Here is a 21,005-nt window from a genome sequence, read left to right on the forward strand (position 1 = left end):
CGTGTCCGTGTGTCGGGGGGTGAGGTTGTGTTAGATGAGATGTGGTCGTGAGTGTAGGTGAGAAGATGACGTGAATCGTTCACTCTACAACAACATGGCGCGAATATCTCAAAACTAGATTCGTGTAAAAATAAGATGGAGACCTCGTATCGAAAACGGCTTCGTCACGAGGGGTCGTCTTGTCGATGGGTGAGATGCTGAGGTCCAGGTGAGGGCTGCACACAAGCGAGGGCCGTCGAGGCTTCGAACCGGAGTTCAATCGTTCGCGATTTCGAAGTGAAGTTGATCGGTCGGTCCCAAGCTCGCAGGACGTGATGCCGATGATGAAAATCGAGGAGCGGTCCCAAGGGAGGAAGAAACAGTGTCCTGAAATTTGTCGTGGACGGGAAGCGTTGCCCTTGTCTCGGAGTTTGATCTGCAGAACAAAGTTTCTGGTGCTTCTTTCGCGGGCCAGTGCTAGAGCGGCAGGCAGGAAGCAGCAGGAAGAGAGGCCCAGACGGCTGGGTTGGAAGAGAAACAAAAAAGGCTTCTGGCTCTCCTGAGTCCTGAAGGCCTTTGTGTCGCAGGATTTTGGGGGTGGCCAAGCGGAGACGTGTTCGTCGTTGGTCGGATTCGTATGTTGGAGGTGGTGTCGTGGGTAGGTCGTATCGCCCCTGGGCTATTACTGTCGCTCGTGTCGGTCGGTTTGGTCGGTAGGAGAAGATAGGGGAGGCAGTGACGGACGTATGTAGGCATGCGTCGAGTATGTTGCCGCGTCACGGAATCGAAGAAAGGCTTACAATGAACGACTCTTGTTTTTTCCTTTGCGAGATTCAACGTTCCAGACGATGAGTAGCAATTCCACCTCGAAAGAGCGAAAAATGCACACACGGCACTGGAGGAGAAGAGGGAGAGGGAGAAAAGCAGAGATCCCGAGTAAGTGAGAGAGAAGGAGAGGCGAAAGGAAGAGTGGGCTGTGGTACCTCGTTTGAGAGCGGCCCACGCCTCTGGCCGCTGCGGTCTCTCGCTCTCTTGGGAGTAGTCGACCAGGTACAGCCCAAAGTTGCAGGCGAGGAAACACGAGACAGGGATTCTGGGAATCGTGACTGGGGGTCGCCAGGAACGTCCTGGTTGCTCTGCCGGGGTGGCTTGGACTGGTGATTGACGAATCAGACGGTCCAAGAGCCATCAAATTGGGTCAGAGCAGGGGGCCCCCAGACGAGCGCCAAAGTAGACGACGGGCCAAGAATACTTGGATGGGTGGTGAGACAATGCGGTGCCGCCAGGTACAGGCCCAAGAAGCAGCTACCCTTGAGGCTGCACCCTAGTCCAGCACGAGATTGAAAAAGGGGGTGCCGGGGGCTTCTGGCCTATCAGCGATTCCAATCTCGCGTGCTGCTGGATTGGGGCACATCCAAAAGAGAAGTCGAAGGGGGCTTTGACGCCAGTTGACGACTCTGTCTTGTCAGTGTCCAGGAAGCCCAGCAGCCAGTGGCAGTCAGGCTAGCCGTTGAACGGCCAGCAGTCAAGCCAGTCAGTCGCGGCGATGACAACGGGCGGACCTCCTGCGATCTAGCCTGAAGCCGTAAAGCGCAACATCATAACGTGGCCCCCGGTGCAGTCGATGCTACCTTCAGTCTGGTGCGCTGCCCCAGTGGTGATGTGTCGTAGCCGCAAGTGTAAAAGCAACCAGAGAGACGCGCGCCGGTTGAAGTCAAGCAAAAGTAAGCCAGGCGCCGTTGCGTACTCGTTTTCTTCTTCTTGGGCCTCGTGCCGGCCAAGGCTCCAGGCTCAGGCTCGAGGCTTCTCGTGGCTCGTGTCCGGGTCGTCTGTTGTCTGACGGCACATGGACAGACTTTTGCTCTGCAGTCAAAGGATGGGGGGAGCCGGCCAGAGTGACGGACAGATCACACCAGACGACGGCTAACTGACAGCACTGATGGCATCCATAGTGCAAGATCCGCCGTCCGTCCGTTGCCTCGTGGATTGGCTTGGCCAAAGCAGAGATGGGATTAATTCCACGCGTTTGCTTGGCTTTGGCTGCAGAGCTGAAGTGACCGGCTCTCGTTCGCGTTACTCGCGTCGCTTTGCTCGAGGGAAGCCGTCACGGGCTGCCGTGGGACCACGAGGTAATGAAAGCAATCAAGCCAAAGCCACGATCTCCTTCCCAGGCTCCCAGCAAACAGTCGATTGACGAGAGTGCCAGATCCGAAGGGGCCATTGGGCCAAGACCAGCTCACGAGCGAATCCACGGACGGACGCCCGCTTCCCGTCCTCGGCCTTCAATAAAACAATATCGGGATGCCTGCAGCGGGCACCGGCCAAGAAGGGGGGGCCTTACACCGGGCAGCTCAAGCGAAGGCGTGAGCGACAGGCTTCAGGCTTCCAGCAGCGAGAGACTGGCGTCATACTGCACCACGGCTCATCAAACTTGGGCGCTGAACTATCCGTTACCCGTACCGCAGGGCTTTCCGGTGGACGCCGCAATGGGCCGTGGCCGGGACAACTGGGGGTCCTTCTGGAGGAGGGGGGAGGGGAAAGGAAGAATCCGAAAGAAAAGAAGATGAGCGCGACACCGGCACGGGAGAGCAGCGGCAGCAGCAGGTCGCAATTTTGCAAATTGGGGTGGGCAATCAAAGATGATGCTTGTCGCCCCGGTGTTGGACGAGATGATGGGCGACAGACTGCGTCGCTCAATGTTCAGATTGGGGGATAGCGCGAGCTGCGGCCACGCGGTACGGAGTCGGTTTGCGTGCTTTCTCGGCCCCGGTTGTTGCTGACTAGGCTGCATTTGTGCTGACGGCTGAAATTGGAATAAGCAGCAGGAAAATGCAGTGAAGCCGGGGTGGTGTCTGCTGTTCGATCGTCGTCGTCCACGGTTTGGTCGAGGGGACTCCTGAGGATGGTGGAAGGGAGGCGAGCAGCCAGCCAGTGTGTCGCGAATCAAAAGATGCCAAGAGAAAGAAGGAGGGACGCGCAGCAAACAACTGAACGCTGGGCGTTTCTCCCCTGCCCTTGGCGCTGGAACGGGGGGGTACGTACTCCCTTCGCAGCACGCAGCACGCAGCACGCAGAATGCAACTTTGGGAACCTCGAATGGCATTCTGGCTGAAACGCGCTAGACGAGTGAACCCCTGCAGCAACCGTCGTCCATCGCCGCCGGCCCCTGAGCCACTCACGCCAGAATCTGGCTGCTCTTCCTCCACTGCTTCCTGCACGCTGCACGCTGCACGCTGCACACAGCTTTGCTGCTGCGCGCTGCTGCACGCCGCACTTCACCTGAAGCCCGCCTTGCAGCCGCCGTCACTCAATTTGACGAAAAAGGTCGTAAACCTGCAGCAGTTCAGCATGGCGCCCCTGCTCGAGATCCCCTCTTCTTCGGCCCCCAGTATCCGTGGCCGTTCAGGCTCCCTTTTTTAAGAAACCCTTCGCCCCATGGATGAATCGTGCCGCTGAGCTGAACTGCAGTGCTGCAGTGCAGGTTGCAGTTCATCCTCCTTCCCTCAGCTTGTTCTAAAAGAATACACGCATGGAAGAATGTGAGAGATTGACCAGGCGCACGAAAAGAACGGCCACATCTTGAAAAGTCCAAAATCCTTCTCGGTCGGCGCCGGTGACATGGGGCCATGTAAGCCTTTCCCCGGCCACGGCCATGATTGGGAAGCCTCGACCGTGTCGGGCTCCAATGCTACTCTCAATTGAGTCTGAGTGTCGACCAAAGAGTAACTCCGATCCGGGACTATCTGTTTTTTGAATCTCGAAAATCTAATCCATCTGCCAATACTACACTCAATGGGCCAAGGCGTTTCTTTCCATCTCCAGCATTCAAGCCGAATAGAACACACAAACCTCTTCGCGATCCGGGAAGGGGGAGCCACAACCCGATTTGAAAAAATATGACATCGAGTCCGGCTCCGAAGGAACAGACAGCAACCTGACACTGACACCAGCAGAAATGCCTAAGCGTTCCCGCGCCCCTCCCCATCCATATCAATCTCTGAATGTGACCGATGCCATCCCTCTGATGGTCTCGATCTCTGGCCCCTCTCTGCTTGTCATACCCGTCCCGCGCTCTTCTCCATTCCACTGTACGCGATACAACGAACGTCTGCCCGCTGTGGAACGGAGATGGGGAGAAAGGGGGGCCGGCCGCCGCTCCCTCTCAACTCTCAACACTGGTCTCCGCGATCCAGGAGCAATTTTGCATCCTTCAGGCTTCAAAGCAGGGCCTCGCCGCAACGGTCAAACAATCGTCCCGGCGCATCCCCCTCACCTCGCTCCATCGTCTTGGGGGGCGCCTGGCCCGTTAGCCGTTTGCCGTTGACGACGATGCCACGTCGTGGAACATGGCTGAGCAAGGAAACCCGCCGCCCCCAATCACCCTGCCCAAAAAAAGAACCACAGCAGGCACTCTCCATAAATGTCGTTCAGTTCATCAACTTCCAACGGTACCGAAGGAGAGAAGGGGTGAGCCTTTCCGGTGCCCAACATCGCCCCCTTCCCGAAATACAAAACATGCCTGTTGCCAGCTGCAATCCGCCTGCCCTTCCTTCCGAGCCGTCCGTTCCCTCCTGTCTGTCAGTGTCAAAGAATGAAAGCCTTCAGGGCAATGCCTGACACAGGAAGACCGACCGTTGGGACGGCAGGCCAGCCCTTCCTCCCGGCAACTCTGAACCGGTCTGATCGTACGGTGCTTCTTGTATATCCGATGAACTTGCTCCCCGCTCCCCTCCTTCAACCTCCTCCCATGTGCTCCCCCCACAGGCAATCCGATTTTGTTGCCGACAAGCCCAGAGAGCATAAATCATCTCAACTACAAACATCTCGCCCGCCCGTTTCCCACACCACCCTAGTGGAAAGAAGAAAACACACAAAGGCTTAATATCCCCAGAGAAACCGCTGGAACCGCCATCAGCCATGTCAAGCCAAGTGCACACAAATTCTCGGCTGATGTGGCCCGGTGTAGAGCTTTACTCAAGACAAGAGCCAAGACAGCAGCAAAAAGAGACCAGCGCGCGCGCGATTCAATAAGCTAGCACCAACCAACCACCACCACCACTCTCAAAAAGTAAAGCACATGGAAAGAAAACCCGAGACCTGTGGATTCGCTCTTCTTGCGTCTGCGCAGGGCCATCCAAACGCATTCGACCTGACAGAGTCGATCATCTGCATCTCACAGCACACCGCTGGCTCCCCTGCAGTTCAACAATCACCTGCGCAAAAATACCCAGGCTGAGGTAATCCCACTTTCTAAATCGAGTAGTATAATAAACTCTCACTGGAGTGAGGGGGGTCCCCAACTCGCCGCCGCCGTCGCCGCCAGCGCTAGAATTTAAAATAAAGAACAAATAAGTTGGTGTGGGAAGGGATCTCCCGGCACCATGCATGAAATCTCCAAATCGCCAGAAAGACGCAACAAAATCGCCCAATCCCGGGTCGTCAACTCTGCTGACTACGCAGCACACCACCACACCACCACTCCCATGGAAACAAGACGAGCCAGTCACAACGGCCACAGACAAGATCACCGCTGCTGCGCACCCGCCGGCACTAAATTAGTGGCTGCTGCCAAACGGTAGGTACCTACCTGATGGAGTAAACCACAACCGCATGTGACGCATCTTCGCGCCGCAACCCAACCCCAGAATCTACAAGACAATAAGCGCCCATCAACGACATCTAATCTTCTTCATTCTATCAAAAGAAAGGGCCGCCATCACTCTCGGCCCAATATCACATACGCCTCCATCACACACATATCCTCTCGGATCCGATTAGCCCATCCAAAAAGCCCCCTCCCCCAAAAATGCCAGAGGACGGGACGTTGCACACCCACAACCGCAGTTCCTCATTTAAACACCCAGCGTCATCCGCACCCATTCAACTCGCAACACCGCGCGCGCCTCTGGAATTCAATCTCCATTGAAATGACCTAAGCCATGGCCCATTGGCCCGCGGGAATGGCTACTGCTCTTCAGCCTTACAATGAACGTGTCTCTGCTGATCTTCAGCCAGCCTGCCGTCCATCCGAGGAACGTCACGTTCAGCAATCAAAATATGTGCTTTAGCGCTTGAACGTCTGCGCACACGACGCTCCTCTCCATTCTTGCTCTCACTGCCATTGCGTTTCAATTTGAGTCATGTTTAATCACATTCACGATATGGTAGACTGAGAAATTCCTCACTGAGCCCGTGAACTGGCGGATGCGACTTTGCGACTTTGAATTGAACACTTCCTCCCATACCCGCCATCGCTATGCTAACACCGACTCCCCAGTACCAAAAACACGCCGCTGCCGCTATGACGCTGTCCGTCTTCTCGTCCCGCTCTTAAGAATATACAATTGCGCTTCGGAACCATCCCAAATTCTTGCCAAACCGATCTGGTGGTGATTTTTTTTTTTTTTTTTTTTTNTTTTTTTTTTTTTTTTTTTTGGGTCGCTGTTCCACCTCACGCTTTGAGTAAATATTTGGCTTCCTCGCATCTTCCGATCTCCCGAGTCCTGCGCATTTCGCAAGGACCCCTACCCAATACTGTTTACCTCCTCGCTGTGTGGAGTACAAATCCTGTCCCTTCTTCCTTCCTTCAATAGATAATCAACTGGGGTGGGCCAAAGGGCCAACGTTGCACTTGAGCCCCATCGTCGTCTTTCCTAATACAACCTTGTCCTCCGTCGCTTTCAGTACTGGAGAATGGACTGAGACGAGCACAGCATTTTCTAAACACTGGCGAAGGCTTCCGCAGGTAGTTGGGCCTAGACGAAGTTAGATAGGGTTTTCGAATATTCCAGATTCGGGCACGCTTACCTTCTTTTCGTTGAAGACTGCCAAAGCCCTTGTAAAGTCCCATGCAACGTCGGACAGACACATCTCCGAATACTGGGGAGTCATGTTCGTCTGTTTCGATAGTTCCGCAATCATGGCTTGGCGTTGTTGCGGTTCCGGGGCAGGAGGTGCCTGGTTCTCGGCGACGAAGACGTTGGGAAGGGGGTTGAATGCTCTCAGGCTGAACATGTCACTAACGACGCGGATGGGGTTCGCGCCGGGTCGTCCAGGTCCGAGAACAAATGTGCGGGAAAAGCTCCTGAGTCCCGTCTTTCCGTCCTTGTCGCACTCCTCGAACTGGCCATGGACACAGATGATCATACCGTCGACACCGCCGCCAGGCTGTCCAGATGGGTCTGCGAGACCAGGTAGCATGTGACAATCCATGATGAACTTGCTGATGTCGGCCTTGATGTCTGGGTGTTTTGACGCAGGGAGTTCGTTCCATACGTTCCAAATAGCTTCCCTGCCAGTGAAGAGTCTAGCAGCTCGGGCAGCCGGTCCGGTAATCTTCTGTAGGTTGCGTGACTGCTTGATGTAGGATGCCCACGGTAGCGGTGGCGGCAGATTCGGCTCGCGAAGTGAGTGAGTGTCGACGGCGTATGAAAACTGGCTATTGTCGTCATAGTACTTCGCGAGAAGAGCTGTTCTGTCGGTATCAAAGCCGACAAAGAATTCCAGGAGGAAGGCCTCGCCGATGCCGTTAGTATCACGGAAATCGGGCCCGCGTTGAGGGATTGGCTGAGGTCGTCCCGCTTCCTTGATTTGCTTGATTTGTTCCGGCGTCAATTGCTCGCCGTTGATGTTATGCAGCTTTGGAAAGAACTGCAGCAATTCCGCCATGACCTTGGTATCTGCAAGCGGAAGCGGATTTCCAGTCAAGTAGAGGGTCTCCAACTTGCGGAGCTTTCCCCTCCACCTTGACAAGCCATCGATGGTTGCAATCTGGTTTCCACTAAGGTCGAGGTTCATGAGGTCGGGGAATGTGTCTGCCAGGTCCTCGACTTGAATGACGGTGTCGATGCCGTTGTTGGCAAGACTAATGCTGTGGATGGCATCGATCTTGGCTTGCGACGTCTTGAAAAGATCATCGCAAATTCTCATCATGACCTTGAATAGCTTCTCGGCCCTGTCCTTTGACTCCAACATGCCCATCTGAATGAGTCCCTCGTCTTGGTTAAGGGCGTCGAGTCTCAAGAGCTTGTTCTCGATGTCGTAGCGGAGCGACATGATGTTGGTGACCTTCTGTTTGGTCTCTTGAGCCGCAACCGAAGCCTTATTTGCCTCCGCGAGGGAACCTTCGCTATCGGTGATCTCCAAAGGCGTTCCGGCAAAGGTGAAAGTGTTCACTTTGAGAATTTGCTCCGCATCCTCTTTGCTTGCTGCAACATTGACAATGTCCCCTCTTATGTTTGACTATAGAAAGTTAGCGACGAGTTTGGACCATTTGGCATAACTATGTAATTCCCTCGAGCCCTCACATCATCACAACAACATACCTTCTTGATGACTACCGTCTTTCGACGACCAGCTAGGGTCGTAGATTTCCGTTCCAAGAATGTGAGTAGGTCCCGCAGGCCGCCGTCCTCGTTCATCGCGGCCTTGCTTTCTTTCAAACCCTTAACACTCAACCAAACGAGACCTGTGCTCTGAGGTCTCCTCTTGGATACCAGATCCGCTCCATCTCCAGTGTCCAGGTGGCGGGCGATGGCTTGATGCACTTTCGAGCCCGGCTTGGTGGGAGGACCGCCAGATCTTGTGGGTCTTTGGGGTCGCGAGTTGTTGGAATCACCCGCAGATGATCTGTTGTTTGCTCGGCGTGGGCCGCTTCCTCCAGCACTGCTCCCCATGTCGAGATCGCCGTCCTTATCGGTTGCTGTCCTGCCGCCTCTTCGCTTTTGGATGCCGCCGCCGCCGCGCGACTTTGCACCCGTCGTAGAGCTGCGAGTTTCGCGCGCAGGCTGAGAAGCCATGGCCCTCGGTGCTCTAGGGGGCGCCATTTTGTTTCGGTAGGATGGAAGTAGGGATGCGACAGGTGTAGGCGTTGGTGTGGAAGTAGGTGTCGAGGTCGGCGTAGGGGTAGGTGGTGACGCTCAACACTCGCCGAATAAGGGTGAGCTAGTTGTATGGGTGTTTTCGCGCTTTCAATTAGAAAGTGAAGCGATCGTTTTGGTGTAGAGCAGCCGTTTCAATGTCGTTGAGCGAGGGTCTGTTGTCGGGGTCGTTGCGCGAAAAGCTTCTGGGCACAAAGAACGAAGGACCTGGCGCAGACCTCGTGGACCGTTAAAAGTAGAAAACGCTTTTTTTGGAGGGCAGAAGCTCGTGTAATCGACAAAGAAAATCTGAAAGAAGGGTTCGGTTGCGGTCCTGTCCAAGAAGACCCTGTCTTATAAGGCGGTGGGCGACTTTTAAGGAGTGATGCAGAGCTGTAAAGGTGGTGAAGAATTTCGTCTGTCGCGAAGAGCAAGTGACGTTTGAGTTCAGCCCCACCACTCAAGGTAGCAGGCCACCAGGCAGGAACGCTCAGGTCGCATGCGACCTCTCTGGAAAAGGTTTAGTGCCACCACGTCTCAGCAGAATGCTCCGGCAACAGGTACCTCTCCCGGGACCTTCCCAGGTGTCTGTGGTGAATCACAGGCAAGTAACACCAGAAAGGGCAGATTTGTTTTTGCGGTTTGCACCTGGGGGTTACGATTTGTATACCTTGAGCAACGGAAATTTCTGATTGGAAAGCAAAGGTGCTGCTGCCTCTGGCGTACAGGTGCCTAACGGTTCGGTCAGCAAAGGTCCCTGGTCCCACCTTACGGATACAACATGGAATGGATGGATGGTCTGGAGCTTGACAACCGGGTGGCTCTTGCGCGCAGAACCTTATCTTGATTATGTCAGCTCGCGGGTCATGTGATTATACATGTGACTCAGATATGCGCTCGCGTCAACGACGCGTCTCCATGCGCGCATCGGGAAGCCAGCACTTAGTGGCCACCCCGCCAGCTTCAACCGCCAACTTCGAGTCGGCGCCAGACTGCCGGGGTTCTATGACAACGACCAGACCGATTGACCGACCACCTCAATCATTCAGCTCACCTGGGCTAGTATTTAAGGAGTCGATATGGATTCGGATGACTACGGTGATGACATCGCCGACGAGGACCTCTATGAGGCCCTCAGCCAGACGCAGGCTGGTCCATCGAGCTCGGTTGTCCCTCTGGCACCATCTTACAATCGGGTGAACACAGCACGTCAGTCGTTCGGAAGTAATTCCAGGGCTGTTTCCAAATCCACAGCTTCTGTAAGACCGTGTTTCCTGCCTTTTCCATCTCCCTATGTGTTCTAACTTACGGACCAGGGCTTCTCCAGGGCAACAAACAACAAGTCCACTAGCGACGATCTTGATGATTTGCCCTCAGATGCATTTTCTTCCTCGCCAGAGCCTGCTTTTGCATCTAGGCCGGCAGCTCCAGCGCCAAGGACGGTGAACGGGCTCACTCGCACAAATTCAGCAACTTACCGCCAGACAACTTTACTCGGTGGCCGAGTGGCAGATGACTCTCCAATTCAAGCAGCCCAACCTGGTTTTGGTAGGGTCTATAGAGGAGACAAGCCGCAAGAACCACCTGCCCATCATGCCCTTGACCGCGAAGCCATGAAAACTTGGCTCTATCCCACCAACCTTGGAGCCACGAGAGATTACCAGTTCAGCATTGTCAAGAACGGAATCTTCAACAATACGCTTGTTGCCCTTCCCACTGGTCTCGGCAAGACGTTCATCGCTGCAACCGTCATGCTCAACTACTTTCGGTGGACTAAAGATGCCAAAATCGTCTTCGTGGCCCCTACGAAGCCTTTGGTGGCCCAGCAAGTCGATGCGTGTTTCAACATTGCTGGAATTGCAAGATCCGAGACGACGCTTCTGACGGGCGACACCGCACCGGCCCTCAGGGTTGATGAGTGGCAATCCAAGCGAGTGTTCTTCATGACGCCCCAGACTCTGGCCAACGATTTGTCCCATGGTTATGCAGATCCCAAGTCGATCGTCCTTCTGGTTATCGACGAAGCGCATCGTGCAACGGGCGAGTACGCGTACGCCAAAGTCGTCAAGCTCATGCGTCGCTTCAATCCTTACTTCCGTGTCTTGGCCTTGACAGCCACACCTGGCTCCAAAGTTGAGACCGTGCAAGAGATTATTGACAATCTCGGCATATCTCACATCGAGATTCGGACGGAGGAGTCCATCGATATTCGTCAATACGTACACCAAAGGAATGTCGAGCAGGTTTTGCTTGATCCGTCTGACGAGATGTGTGAGATCAAGGACCTGTTTACCAAAGCCCTGAAGCCCCTCATGGACAAACTCACGCAACAAAACATTTACTACGGACGAGACCCAATGTCTATCACGGCATATGGCTTGATGCAACAACAGAAGGATTGGTTTGCAAATGTCGGCCGACGTGCCAACCCGGGACTGCAAGGCATGATGCGGTCCATCTTCTCCATTCTTCAAAGCCTCGCTCACACGATCAAACTACTGAACTTTCACGGAGTGAGGCCGTTCTACGAGAACCTCAAGGAGTTCAGAAGTGAGGTTGAGGAAAAGGGGGCGAAAGGATCAAAATATAAGAAGCAAATCCTGGAAAGTGAGCATTTCCAAGAGATGATGTCGAACATGGAGAAGTGGCTTCGGATTGATGGATTTGCGAGCCATCCCAAGCTGACCGAACTCCAAGACCGAATTCTGAACCACTTCATGGACAATGGTGGGAATTCAGCAACTCGCGTCATCGTATTCAGCGAGTACAGAGACAGCGCCGAGGATATTGTCCAGGTACTGAATCGTCACAAGCCACTCATCAAGGCCACAGTCTTTGTCGGCCAGGCAGATTCCAAAAGGTCAGCAGGTATGAAGCAAGCCGAACAGATTGAGACGATTGAGAAGTTCAAGCACGGCAAGTACAATGTACTGGTGGCAACATCCATTGGTGAGGAAGGTCTAGACATTGGTCAAGTCGACCTGATTGTCTGCTACGATGCATCCTCCTCGCCTATCCGCATGCTGCAACGAATGGGACGAACCGGACGAAAGCGAGCGGGAAACATCATCCTGCTCCTCATGCGGGGGAAAGAGGAAGAGGCGTTTGCCAGATCCAAGGACAACTATGCAGAGATGCAAAAGATTATCAGCGATGGAAGCAAGTTCAACTTCAGGCATGATCTATCAGCCCGGATCATTCCTCGAGACATTCGTCCAGAAGTTGTCATGCAGCACATTGAGATCCCCATCGAGAACACTCAGAACCCGGCGCTGCCTGAGCCGAAGAAGCGAAGGCACCCAGCCAAGAAGAAGCCACCCAAGAAATTCCATCTTCCGGACGGTGTCGAGCTTGGGTTCACAAAGGCATCAGATTTTGGCAAGCCAACCGCAGGGGCTAAGAGGGGTCGTCCGCCGAAGCAGCCGGAGCCAACGGAGGCAGACTTTATTGAGGATGTGCCATCTTTGAACTCTGTCGTGTTGACCGATACCCAACTAGCTGAGCTGGATAGGATTTACCGTTCTGTGCCAGCAAGCACTACGAAGATCGAAGAGACTGAGATGCCGAACTTGACGTCGTACCCGCTACTTCAGCGACGACTTCGACCAGTCGAGAAGGTTCAACATGGCGCAAGGACCAAGAAGTTTGTCAAGCTTTGCAAGAAGCTTTCTCAGCAGCAGGATACTGCGAGCCGGTACACGAAACCTTATGGGGAGAAGGATACCAGCCGATACAAAAACATCCAGGTGCCGCATTTTGCAAGTGATACGGAGGATGAGGGACCCCCAGCCACCAAATCCGTGACAGAATTCTCCGACGACGACGATGTAGTCGAGCAGTCCCGTCCCAAGAAACGCGTATCTACAGGTGCAGTGAAACCTAGGTCATTCATGGCCGCCTCTGCCCTCATAGACGATGGCCTCAACGACATGGAGGAGGAAGAATCCCCTCCGCGACGCCGCCCAAAGCCAGCAGCCAAGAAGCGCGGCAAGAAAGCCACCAAGAAAGCCCGAGGTGGCATCAACAGCGATGAACTCGGCGATGACTGCTTGCGGGACAGCGACGCGATGGATACTGACGGTTCGGACGACGGAGCTGACTTGGTTGATTTCGTTGTCTCGGACGACCATCCTATGTCCAGTATGCGACCGACATCATCCAATCCACCGTCGAGCCAAACTGCAACCCCCGATTCTCCAACGCGGACAGAGACATCAAAGCCGTTCTACGTGCCGACTCAATTTCCGCCCACGCAGGAGTCGGTGGACTCGCTGCTGGATGATGACGACGATCTGCTTAGCAGCACGAAGCGGCCGTCGACAAGCAGGGCTCAGCTCGAGTCCGAGCCAGATGATACGCCGCAGAGACAGGTGGGAGGCCGGCAGCAGAGAAGGCGCCCGGTATTTGACAGTGATAGTGACGAATAAGCCTTAGGGGGCCGGCATGTATTGTTTAATAGACACGGGTAATATCTGGCAGGTGAAAACATGGCACGATTGTACATAGCATCACTAGAGAACGAACTGCATGACTGAATGAACACATTTCATTATTCTACCTCTCCGCATCAACCTTCGTCCCCCAACACCAACCTCGAAGCTAGAACGCGCACCTGTAGGTCTAGTCAGCAAAGGTCCAAAATCAGATCAATCTTGAATCTTTCCAAGCGAAAAATAAGACCAATGTCAGAAACCCAATTTAAAAGCACTACATCCCCACCCCACCTCCCTGCGCCCCTACCCCGACGACGTACGAGATGGCACATGACGGTGCAAACTTCCCGCAGCCATGGTGTCCAGACAGATAGGGTGTCAACAGGAAAGCGAAGCCGAAGGGAGCAGACCTCCGGAGGGAAAAGAAGAGGGAGAAGAACAGAAAAGCAAAAACGCCAAAGGTCCCAGAAAGCAAGGAAAAGAAGAAAAAGACAAACGCCGCCCCCAGCCAACGAACCAGACCACAACATTTCCCCGCCTCGCTCCCGCCGAACACCATCGATGTAAAGCGCTGTTAAGCATCTTCCACCATCCAGAGTCCAACCTCCAACGCCAGCCCTTAATGTCTGCACAAAGGTCCGCGCTCCGCCGCCCGTAGCGCTTGCACGAACAATCCAGCCGCTCCTCGCAGAGCCAACGGAAAGAATGTCAAGCAGGCGTTCGAAGCGCGTCCCCCACAGAGGTAAAGTTGCGCGTCCATCGGCAGACCGTGCGGTGCCGGCACGCAAAGTGCAGGGGCTGCAGAGATCCGCGACCGGAAAACACACGACACTCGCCCTCTCCCCCCCTCCCCCGACTTCCCTTTCCTCCCACATCTCGCTCTCCCGCGCTCTCCCCCTCCTCCCCCGTTCCCGAAGGCCCTTGAAATGCTCCGGGGCGTCTCAGACGGCTCTTCCTAATGAGATACGGGTGATGCGAATTCATCATATGTTGGTCGTTGCGCGTGCGTGAAGCACACACACGTGATTTTGTGACGTGAGGAAAAATGAGTTAGCTTACCTCTCAGCGACGGATTCAAAAAGAATGAGTTGAATCCGTGAAGCTTCGATGTGCGACGTTCGTGCTGCGACGCGGCGGCGTTGACGATACGCGTTTGGGGTGGTGGTGGATGGAAGTTGGGAGGAAGGAAAGGCGAAGAGATTTTGCCGACGCGCTTTTTGGAGCTGGCGGCACCTTGCGGTGGGTGGGGCATGGAGACCTCAGGAATCAAGCGAACGGGCGGCGGTCCGTCGACAGCTGGGTGGTGCAGATATCCCACAGGAGCTTCACGTAATCACTGAGTGACACCTCGGAAGGTTAGGTAAGCCGACGGGGGAAGCGGGACAGAACGGTTATCCCCGCCGAACCCGTCTCACACACATGGACGACGGGAGCATAGGCTACCTAAGGTAGTACGGATACAAGACACCAAACGGTCCAACAACGGAACGCAGTCACCAAAAACCAGGAAAAGGCCCACGAGCATGTCTCAAACTAGGTCTTTTGAGATTCCTAAATCTACCTATCTTCCCTTTTCCATCCTAAAAATACGGTGCAATCTACCTTCCCTTGGCCCCTATTTGCCAACGAAATTGATCACGCGCCGGCTCCCTCGTATCCCAGCCCGCAGATCCCTCCATCGTAGGAAGAGCCGGAACCTGAGACCTAATCCCCCGTCAAGCCCGATCCGTCGCCGTGAGACTCACAGTCGCCGCCCCAGACGTCATACGCCTCCACCCTTAATCCCGCGGAGACTTTCGACTCTCTGCCGGAGCCGTGTCCGCTCCAACTAGGCCTCTGGGCCCCCTTTCTTCCATTGTGTCCGTGACATCCAGAGCAAACAATCCTCCAGTGGATACTTGGTCAACAGGTGACACAACATCCCACTTCACGGCATTGCTCAACGGACGCCAGATAGACAGAATAGCTTTCTTTTTTGGTTTTCTCAGAACTTGCCATATCAAATTTCAAAGCGATATGTTTAGAGATCTGCTACCTCACACCCGTGGGCTGACTAGTGGAGACCTCTTGTTGTTGGCCCCAAGTCACCACATCTTGTGCCATACACATCCTCTATCGTCAATCTCATACCATTAAAAATGAGGAAAGAGATAAATCCTAGAGCAAGCAGGGTGGTTCTGCCAAACCAATTGTACAAAAGCGCGTCAAAGAGGAAAAGTCGAACATCCGACTTCCTCGAGCCAATACAAATGGCTCAATCCGTGTCCAGTCATAAAATCATAAACCTGTCCAACACCAAGAAGTTTTTGTCACACTTACAGCTCCAAAGAGCTGTTACCGTATTCATCGCACACTCCGCTTGAGACCATTTACTGGCTCGGGAAATTTGTGTAGTCGATGTTGTTCCAGTCTAGTGACTGGAAGGGGTCTTGGGAATTTTGGGAGTAGCCCAGACCGGCGCTCGGTACCTCGCCGAACAGAGGCTCAAAAGCCTTAGTAGCATTGTTGGACGGAAACAACTGAAAGTCGTTGCCGCAGAAATTGTCACCGGCGTTGCCAAAGTTGTCATCGAAGCTCTCGTCGACCTCAGCTAGCGAGTTGGGTGTGAAGAGCATAGCATTGCCCTGGCCGATGGGGGAGATGTGAGGAGCGGGCTGAGCCGGCATCATCTGCGGCTGGCAGGCAGGTACAGACTGGTAGATGGGGAAAGCCATGTTCATCTGCTTGTCGGCAAAAACAGCGCGGTCAGGAGTGGGAAGCGAAGCATGCGCAGCGTAGATGTCGTCTTCCACAATAAACTCCGGGCCGTCTTGGTACGAGTACGGGCCAAGCGAGATGTCGGTGTTGGGAGTGTTGTGGTCGGAAGGAGACAAGGACATTTCGAGGTCCACTTGGTTGTCGAACGGCTGCTGGACACCAATGACCTGCTCAAACTCTTCGTCGGAGATGTAGGAGGGGAATTCCATGCCGTCAATGTGGGAAGCGAAGTCACCGACGGGACCAATGGGGTGCAACGGAAGCATGGGGTCGTTGAAGTTGAAGTGCTGGGCCTGGTCCATTGGCGGAGGAGGAGTGGCAGCACTGCTGGTGGAGGGGGTAGGCATGTGGTGAAGCTGGGGAGTGGCGTGGGTTACGCTGCCGGCCTTGCTGTCCTTCTTGCCGTTGGTCTTGGTGCGGACGTAGGTCCAGCCATGGGCCTTCTCCATGTGCTGCTTGCAGTTGGACTCGCGCTTCGACTTGTAAGGGCAAGGCTTGTACAGGCACTCGTACATGGGAGGAGCCGAAGAGTGCTTGTCGTTGTGGTGGCGGTCCATCTCCTTCTCAGTCGGCCAGCCGTACTCGTGGTACTTGCAGGTAGGAACAGGGCACTTCCAAGGACGCGAGTGAGTCTTCTCGTGCTTGGTCAAGTCGCATGGGCGCTTGAACTCCTTGTTGCAGCCAGGCTCGCGGCACTTCTTGGGGGCGAGCTCCTCGGGGCTGGCGTTCTTCTTGCGGCGGGCCATGGAGCGCATGATCTCCTCCTCGTCCTCCAGCTGCTGGCTCATGGAGCGCTTCATCTTGATGGGTGCGGAGTCGTCAAGGTCGACTTCCAGACCAGTAGCCATGGAGATGGCCTTACCGTCCTTGCGGACGCGGACGAGCTCGGCAGGGCGTCCGTTCTCGGTGATACCACCGTAAAGCTTGATTTCGTCGGTGCTGTTTGCCGCGTTAGCAGGGGTAGATAGTTCGGGAGCGGGGTTACCATACGAGATCTCAACGTCTCCCTTTTCCTTGGCGGCAGCGAGTTGGCCTGCGTACTGGTGAAGCTGTTCGACAAGATCGATAAAATACCCGTTAGTGTAAGGTCGGTCGTTGGGTCGAGTCTGTTCTCGGTCGCTGAGGTATTCCACGGTGGCTTGAATGCAGCGGATCGATGTCAGGCAGAAGTCGAGGTACAAGGCGGCGGTCTTGGACCTCCCCTTCATCAACAATCGATAAGTATTTCCCCAAAGACCAGTATCAGTCAGTGCTTGACTTACCGGTGCCATGAAAATCAAAGTCTTTTCGAGATCTCTCAGACAGATGATCTCCTTCTCTCTAATGAGTCTAGGAACATCGAGAACAATGGGCTCAAAGTCCTTCAGGGCAGGCTTGGCCCGAAGAGGGCGCAGAATGTGCTCTGTGATGCGGTTGGCAGCCTTTTGGCTGAGGCCGCGAAGGTTCTCCTTGGTGGATGAAGAGGTGGCAGCAGCGGACCTAGTAATGGCAGAGGCCTTCTTTGATGCGGTGGTCGCAGGCTCTGTCTCGGTGGTAGGGGCGACAGAGGTGCCGAGTCCGCTATCTGATTCATGATGTCTCGAGGAGCGGCGGGTTCTGGGACGCAGAATGCGGCGTTCCGCTTCCTTTGACTTCTCCTTGGCCATGGTGGGGTCGACAACGGGAAGGTTGAGGAAGCCTCTGGGAACGGGAAGGCTGTCGTCACGGAAGGACCTGGCCTTGGGCGAGACGATGGTGATGTTGGAGAGAGAGTTCTCAATGTCGTCGATCATCAACGCGGCGCGACGGCAATGGGCGTCGACGACGTCGTCCAGGTTTGTCTGAGAGCGTCGAAGGCTAGGAGGGGAGGCCAAGGCATCGTCTGTTGAAGAGGTAGGGCTGGTGGGAGAGTGGAAGGTAGCACCCTTGCGAAGGGTCATGTTGGTCTTAAGGCTAAGGCCGGCAGGAGACTCCGGGCGAGTCACCGGAGTCCTTCGTCGAGGGTTGACGGAGACGGACATGGTGACGGTAATGACACGGGTGTCCAGAACTCTGTCAACAAGGAGAGTGTTAGATATCTTATGGGTTCATTCGAGTTGTAGGGCTGGACGGGACACGGGGTGTGAGTCACGACCAGGACAACGCCGGTACGCCAGATGCAGGATAGTCCTAACTCTTGGAGCCAATCGTCCCCAAGGTTTTAGGATTGGCCAATGTGGCAATGTGGCGGCAGATGTTTGAGACGGGGAACGTGTGGACGAAGTAGAAGAAAGGAGAGGTCCTAGTCTTACGATGTGTGATAACAGCTGGTGCGGGAGATGATGGTATGTCGGCGACGGGAAGTCTGAGGATGCAGGAGAGACGATTTAAGTCGAGGCCGAAATCAGTCTGCCTGATTTTGGGGTCCGGTCTGCAGAGTGCTGGATGCGAGACACGGGGTAGGAGCGGTTCGTTCGTCTCTGCGGGACTACGCGTCGGCGAGAGAGACGAGGGAGAAGAGGGCAGATGTGCAGGTTGTTATTGGGAAAGTGTCCGGGAGAAGCGGCGGACGAGTAGAGATGGTGGGGGAAGTGCCAACTGCGGACTGGATGTGGCGGCCTCAGTACAGGTGCGGGCGGATGTCGAGTCCTGAAAGTTGAGGACGGTGGTGTGCGAGAATGAGGGAGGGGAGAAAAAAAAGAAGAGATGGTTGAGGACGTGGAGGAGGATTCGGTCGAAGAAAGGACGGCGAAGACGAGGACGTGGACGGGGGTGGGATGGAGGCGGGAGAAGCGTGAGATTTGGCGGTTTGGCTCGAAGGTCGTCGAGGTTGATTAGAAAAGCAGAAGCGACGTGAACGACGTGAGCGGACCTGAGAGCGCCCGGGGCGAAGGCTGCTGCCTGGAGCAGCTGGGCCAATCAGACGGCGTCGCGGGCGGTTAGTGGAGGCGGAGTCTGGGCTTTGCGGACTGAGGAGGATCGGACCCCTGTTCGTCCGCAGGGGAGCGTCAAGAGTGAGGTATCGCTGGGTTGGTACGCTACTGGATTTACTGGGTTTACTGAGTGCATGGGCTGGAGGGTCGCTGAGGGAAAAGAGCGAGAATGGCGGTTTTGGGACGGTGGAAATCGAAGTACTGGCCCAACTCCTCGTCAAGACGCCCGCCGTCGGGTACAAGACGCGACCTGGGACCCAAACAGCTCCAGGGCAGCGAGTGCAGGGCCCGCTGTTAGGGTCACCGTCGCGCTGCAGCCGTCGGACTAAACTGGGCTACAGTGGAGCAGACGAGAAAGAGCGACATGAGCACAGCCCCGGAATTAAGCATTAGAGTGCTGGATTAGCACCGACGACATATTGAGAATCGCGCTCAATGTAACAGCGTCACGGCTGAGAGGAGAGGTTTCAATAATAGCTCCATTTCATACCGGTGGTGATGATGATGATGGTATCCGCAGCCCACACACTGCGGTGCCGTCTGCTCCAGAATCGGGACCGATGATGCTGGCTGTTGTCAGCGGCAAACAAGCAAGACAAGACAACCTCCTCTCTCTCCCTGGGTCCGAGTCCATTTCTGTTGCTGTTTGTCCACACGAAGTACACTCTCTGTATTGCGCGTTGGTGAGGTCGTGTGTGTGCGTGCCGTGCTGCTGAGCTAAAACGTTGGACGCGCATCAACCCCAAAAGGCAGCCGAATTCTCTGGCCGCTGAATGCTCAAACACCCCCAACGGTCGGCAAGCCATCACGAACGCATTTCGGGACGGCGCACCGGTTTAACGGCTGCCTTTTCGCTCCCCCGGCTCCCGCCATGCTTTCAATTTGTTTGATGGGTCTCGACGGGGCAGGCATGGCATGTGGAAACCAGGTGGAAAGAAAGACAGCGAGAGCAGCCAGCCGGGGGCCGGGTCCAGCCCAGTAACAAACGGACCGCACAGGTTCGCAGCAGTACGAATTGCCATTCAGAGAATGGCGCCATCGGCCGACGACCCTCGACCCTGAACCTGGGGAATGAGATGGCCAACACCAACGGCGAATGGGCGCAACTGAGGCCAAAGTGTCGCAATGGGACGGATTGTGTTTCAACGTCCGCTGTGGCAGCAGATTGGCAGATTAGCAGCAGAACTCTGGCATTGAGGCCTCGACTAGTTGCAGTTCAGAAGTCCTGCCACGATGGCCTCATTAAGCCCATCACACTGTCCATACCGATCGACATGAGTCCTGTGCAGGGGTTGGTGAGGACAGATGCTGTTTTCGCACGCCGCACTACATCATCATCATCATCGTCTCAACACGACATGGCATAGCATGGCAGAATGCACAATTGTGGGTGAAGCACAGCAAAAGCTTAGCACGGCTGGCGTCCATCCTGCGAGGCATACCAGCACAGCACAGCGCAGCACAGCGCAGCACAGCACAGCACAGCAAACACGGCTGGGCTTTCTGCTGCACCTGCATCTCCCTTCTGTTGCACCGGTTGTGGCTGAGGTCCTGTGTCTCTGTCACTGGTGACTGTTTCTGAGAGAGAGACAGGCGAGGGATCGTCTTGCTGTCTTGCAAAAAGAGGAGCCCAAGAGGAGACGGCCTCATGCACGGTACTTTCTCCAATGGGGACTAATGAAGCTCAAATTGGCCTCGCTCGCTTACCCCCGTCACCATCAGCCCATCAGAACCAAAGTCCCTTTCTCTTCTCAGGACTGAAGACTGCTGAACCCCGTTCCCAGTGTCCTAGACTTCCGCATGTGCTCCACCCGCCCAGCCTGATCCATGACATCCCACTGGATCGTTTCCTTCTCCGCCAACCCGGGTCTGTCTCTCTCGCCTCTTTCTCCCAAATCCGATTCCGCTCTTTCGTCCCCCAATCCCCTCCGCCCCCAGCACCAACCAGCGGGCCCCTCAAATGCTTGGTCCTGCAGTGCTTCATGCTTGGGACCTTGGGCTGAGGGTCTCAGGTCCCCTCAGCCTCCTCCGCGGGCCCTCATCAGGGTTGCAATGAGCAGTCTCGTCCATATGTTGCAGTGACAGCA

The 21,005-nt window shown here is 55.1% G+C and overlaps 3 protein-coding genes across 3 annotated transcripts; 1 reads left to right on the forward strand and 2 right to left on the reverse strand.

Annotated features, from left to right (window-relative positions):
• Positions 1-6,698: 6,698 nt before the first annotated feature.
• Positions 6,699-8,804, reverse strand: GCG54_00004062 (Nuclear RNA export factor 1; the record flags this gene model as incomplete). Its single annotated transcript, XM_045404117.1, has 3 exons — positions 6,699-6,734; positions 6,787-8,220; positions 8,304-8,804. 3 exons carry the CDS (start codon positions 8,802-8,804, stop codon positions 6,699-6,701), a joined length of 1,971 nt encoding a protein of 656 aa, XP_045263952.1.
• Positions 8,805-9,916: 1,112 nt separating this feature from the next.
• On the forward strand, positions 9,917-13,264 carry GCG54_00004063 (ATP-dependent DNA helicase MPH1; the record flags this gene model as incomplete). Its single annotated transcript, XM_045404118.1, has 2 exons — positions 9,917-10,096; positions 10,154-13,264. The coding sequence occupies 2 exons, from the start codon at positions 9,917-9,919 to the stop codon at positions 13,262-13,264; spliced, it is 3,291 nt and encodes a 1,096-aa protein (XP_045263953.1).
• Positions 13,265-15,639: 2,375 nt separating this feature from the next.
• On the reverse strand, positions 15,640-18,027 carry GCG54_00004064 (Zinc finger transcription factor ace1; the record flags this gene model as incomplete). The annotated part of the gene is made up of 2 exons (XM_045404119.1): positions 15,640-17,229; positions 17,290-18,027. 2 exons carry the CDS (start codon positions 18,025-18,027, stop codon positions 15,640-15,642), a joined length of 2,328 nt encoding a protein of 775 aa, XP_045263954.1.
• Positions 18,028-21,005: the final 2,978 nt, after the last annotated feature.

The sequence above is a fragment of the Colletotrichum gloeosporioides genome, assembly GCF_011800055.1.
Source record: "Colletotrichum gloeosporioides strain Lc1 chromosome Unknown consensus_48, whole genome shotgun sequence".
In the NCBI taxonomy this organism is placed as follows: Eukaryota; Fungi; Ascomycota; class Sordariomycetes; order Glomerellales; family Glomerellaceae; genus Colletotrichum; species Colletotrichum gloeosporioides.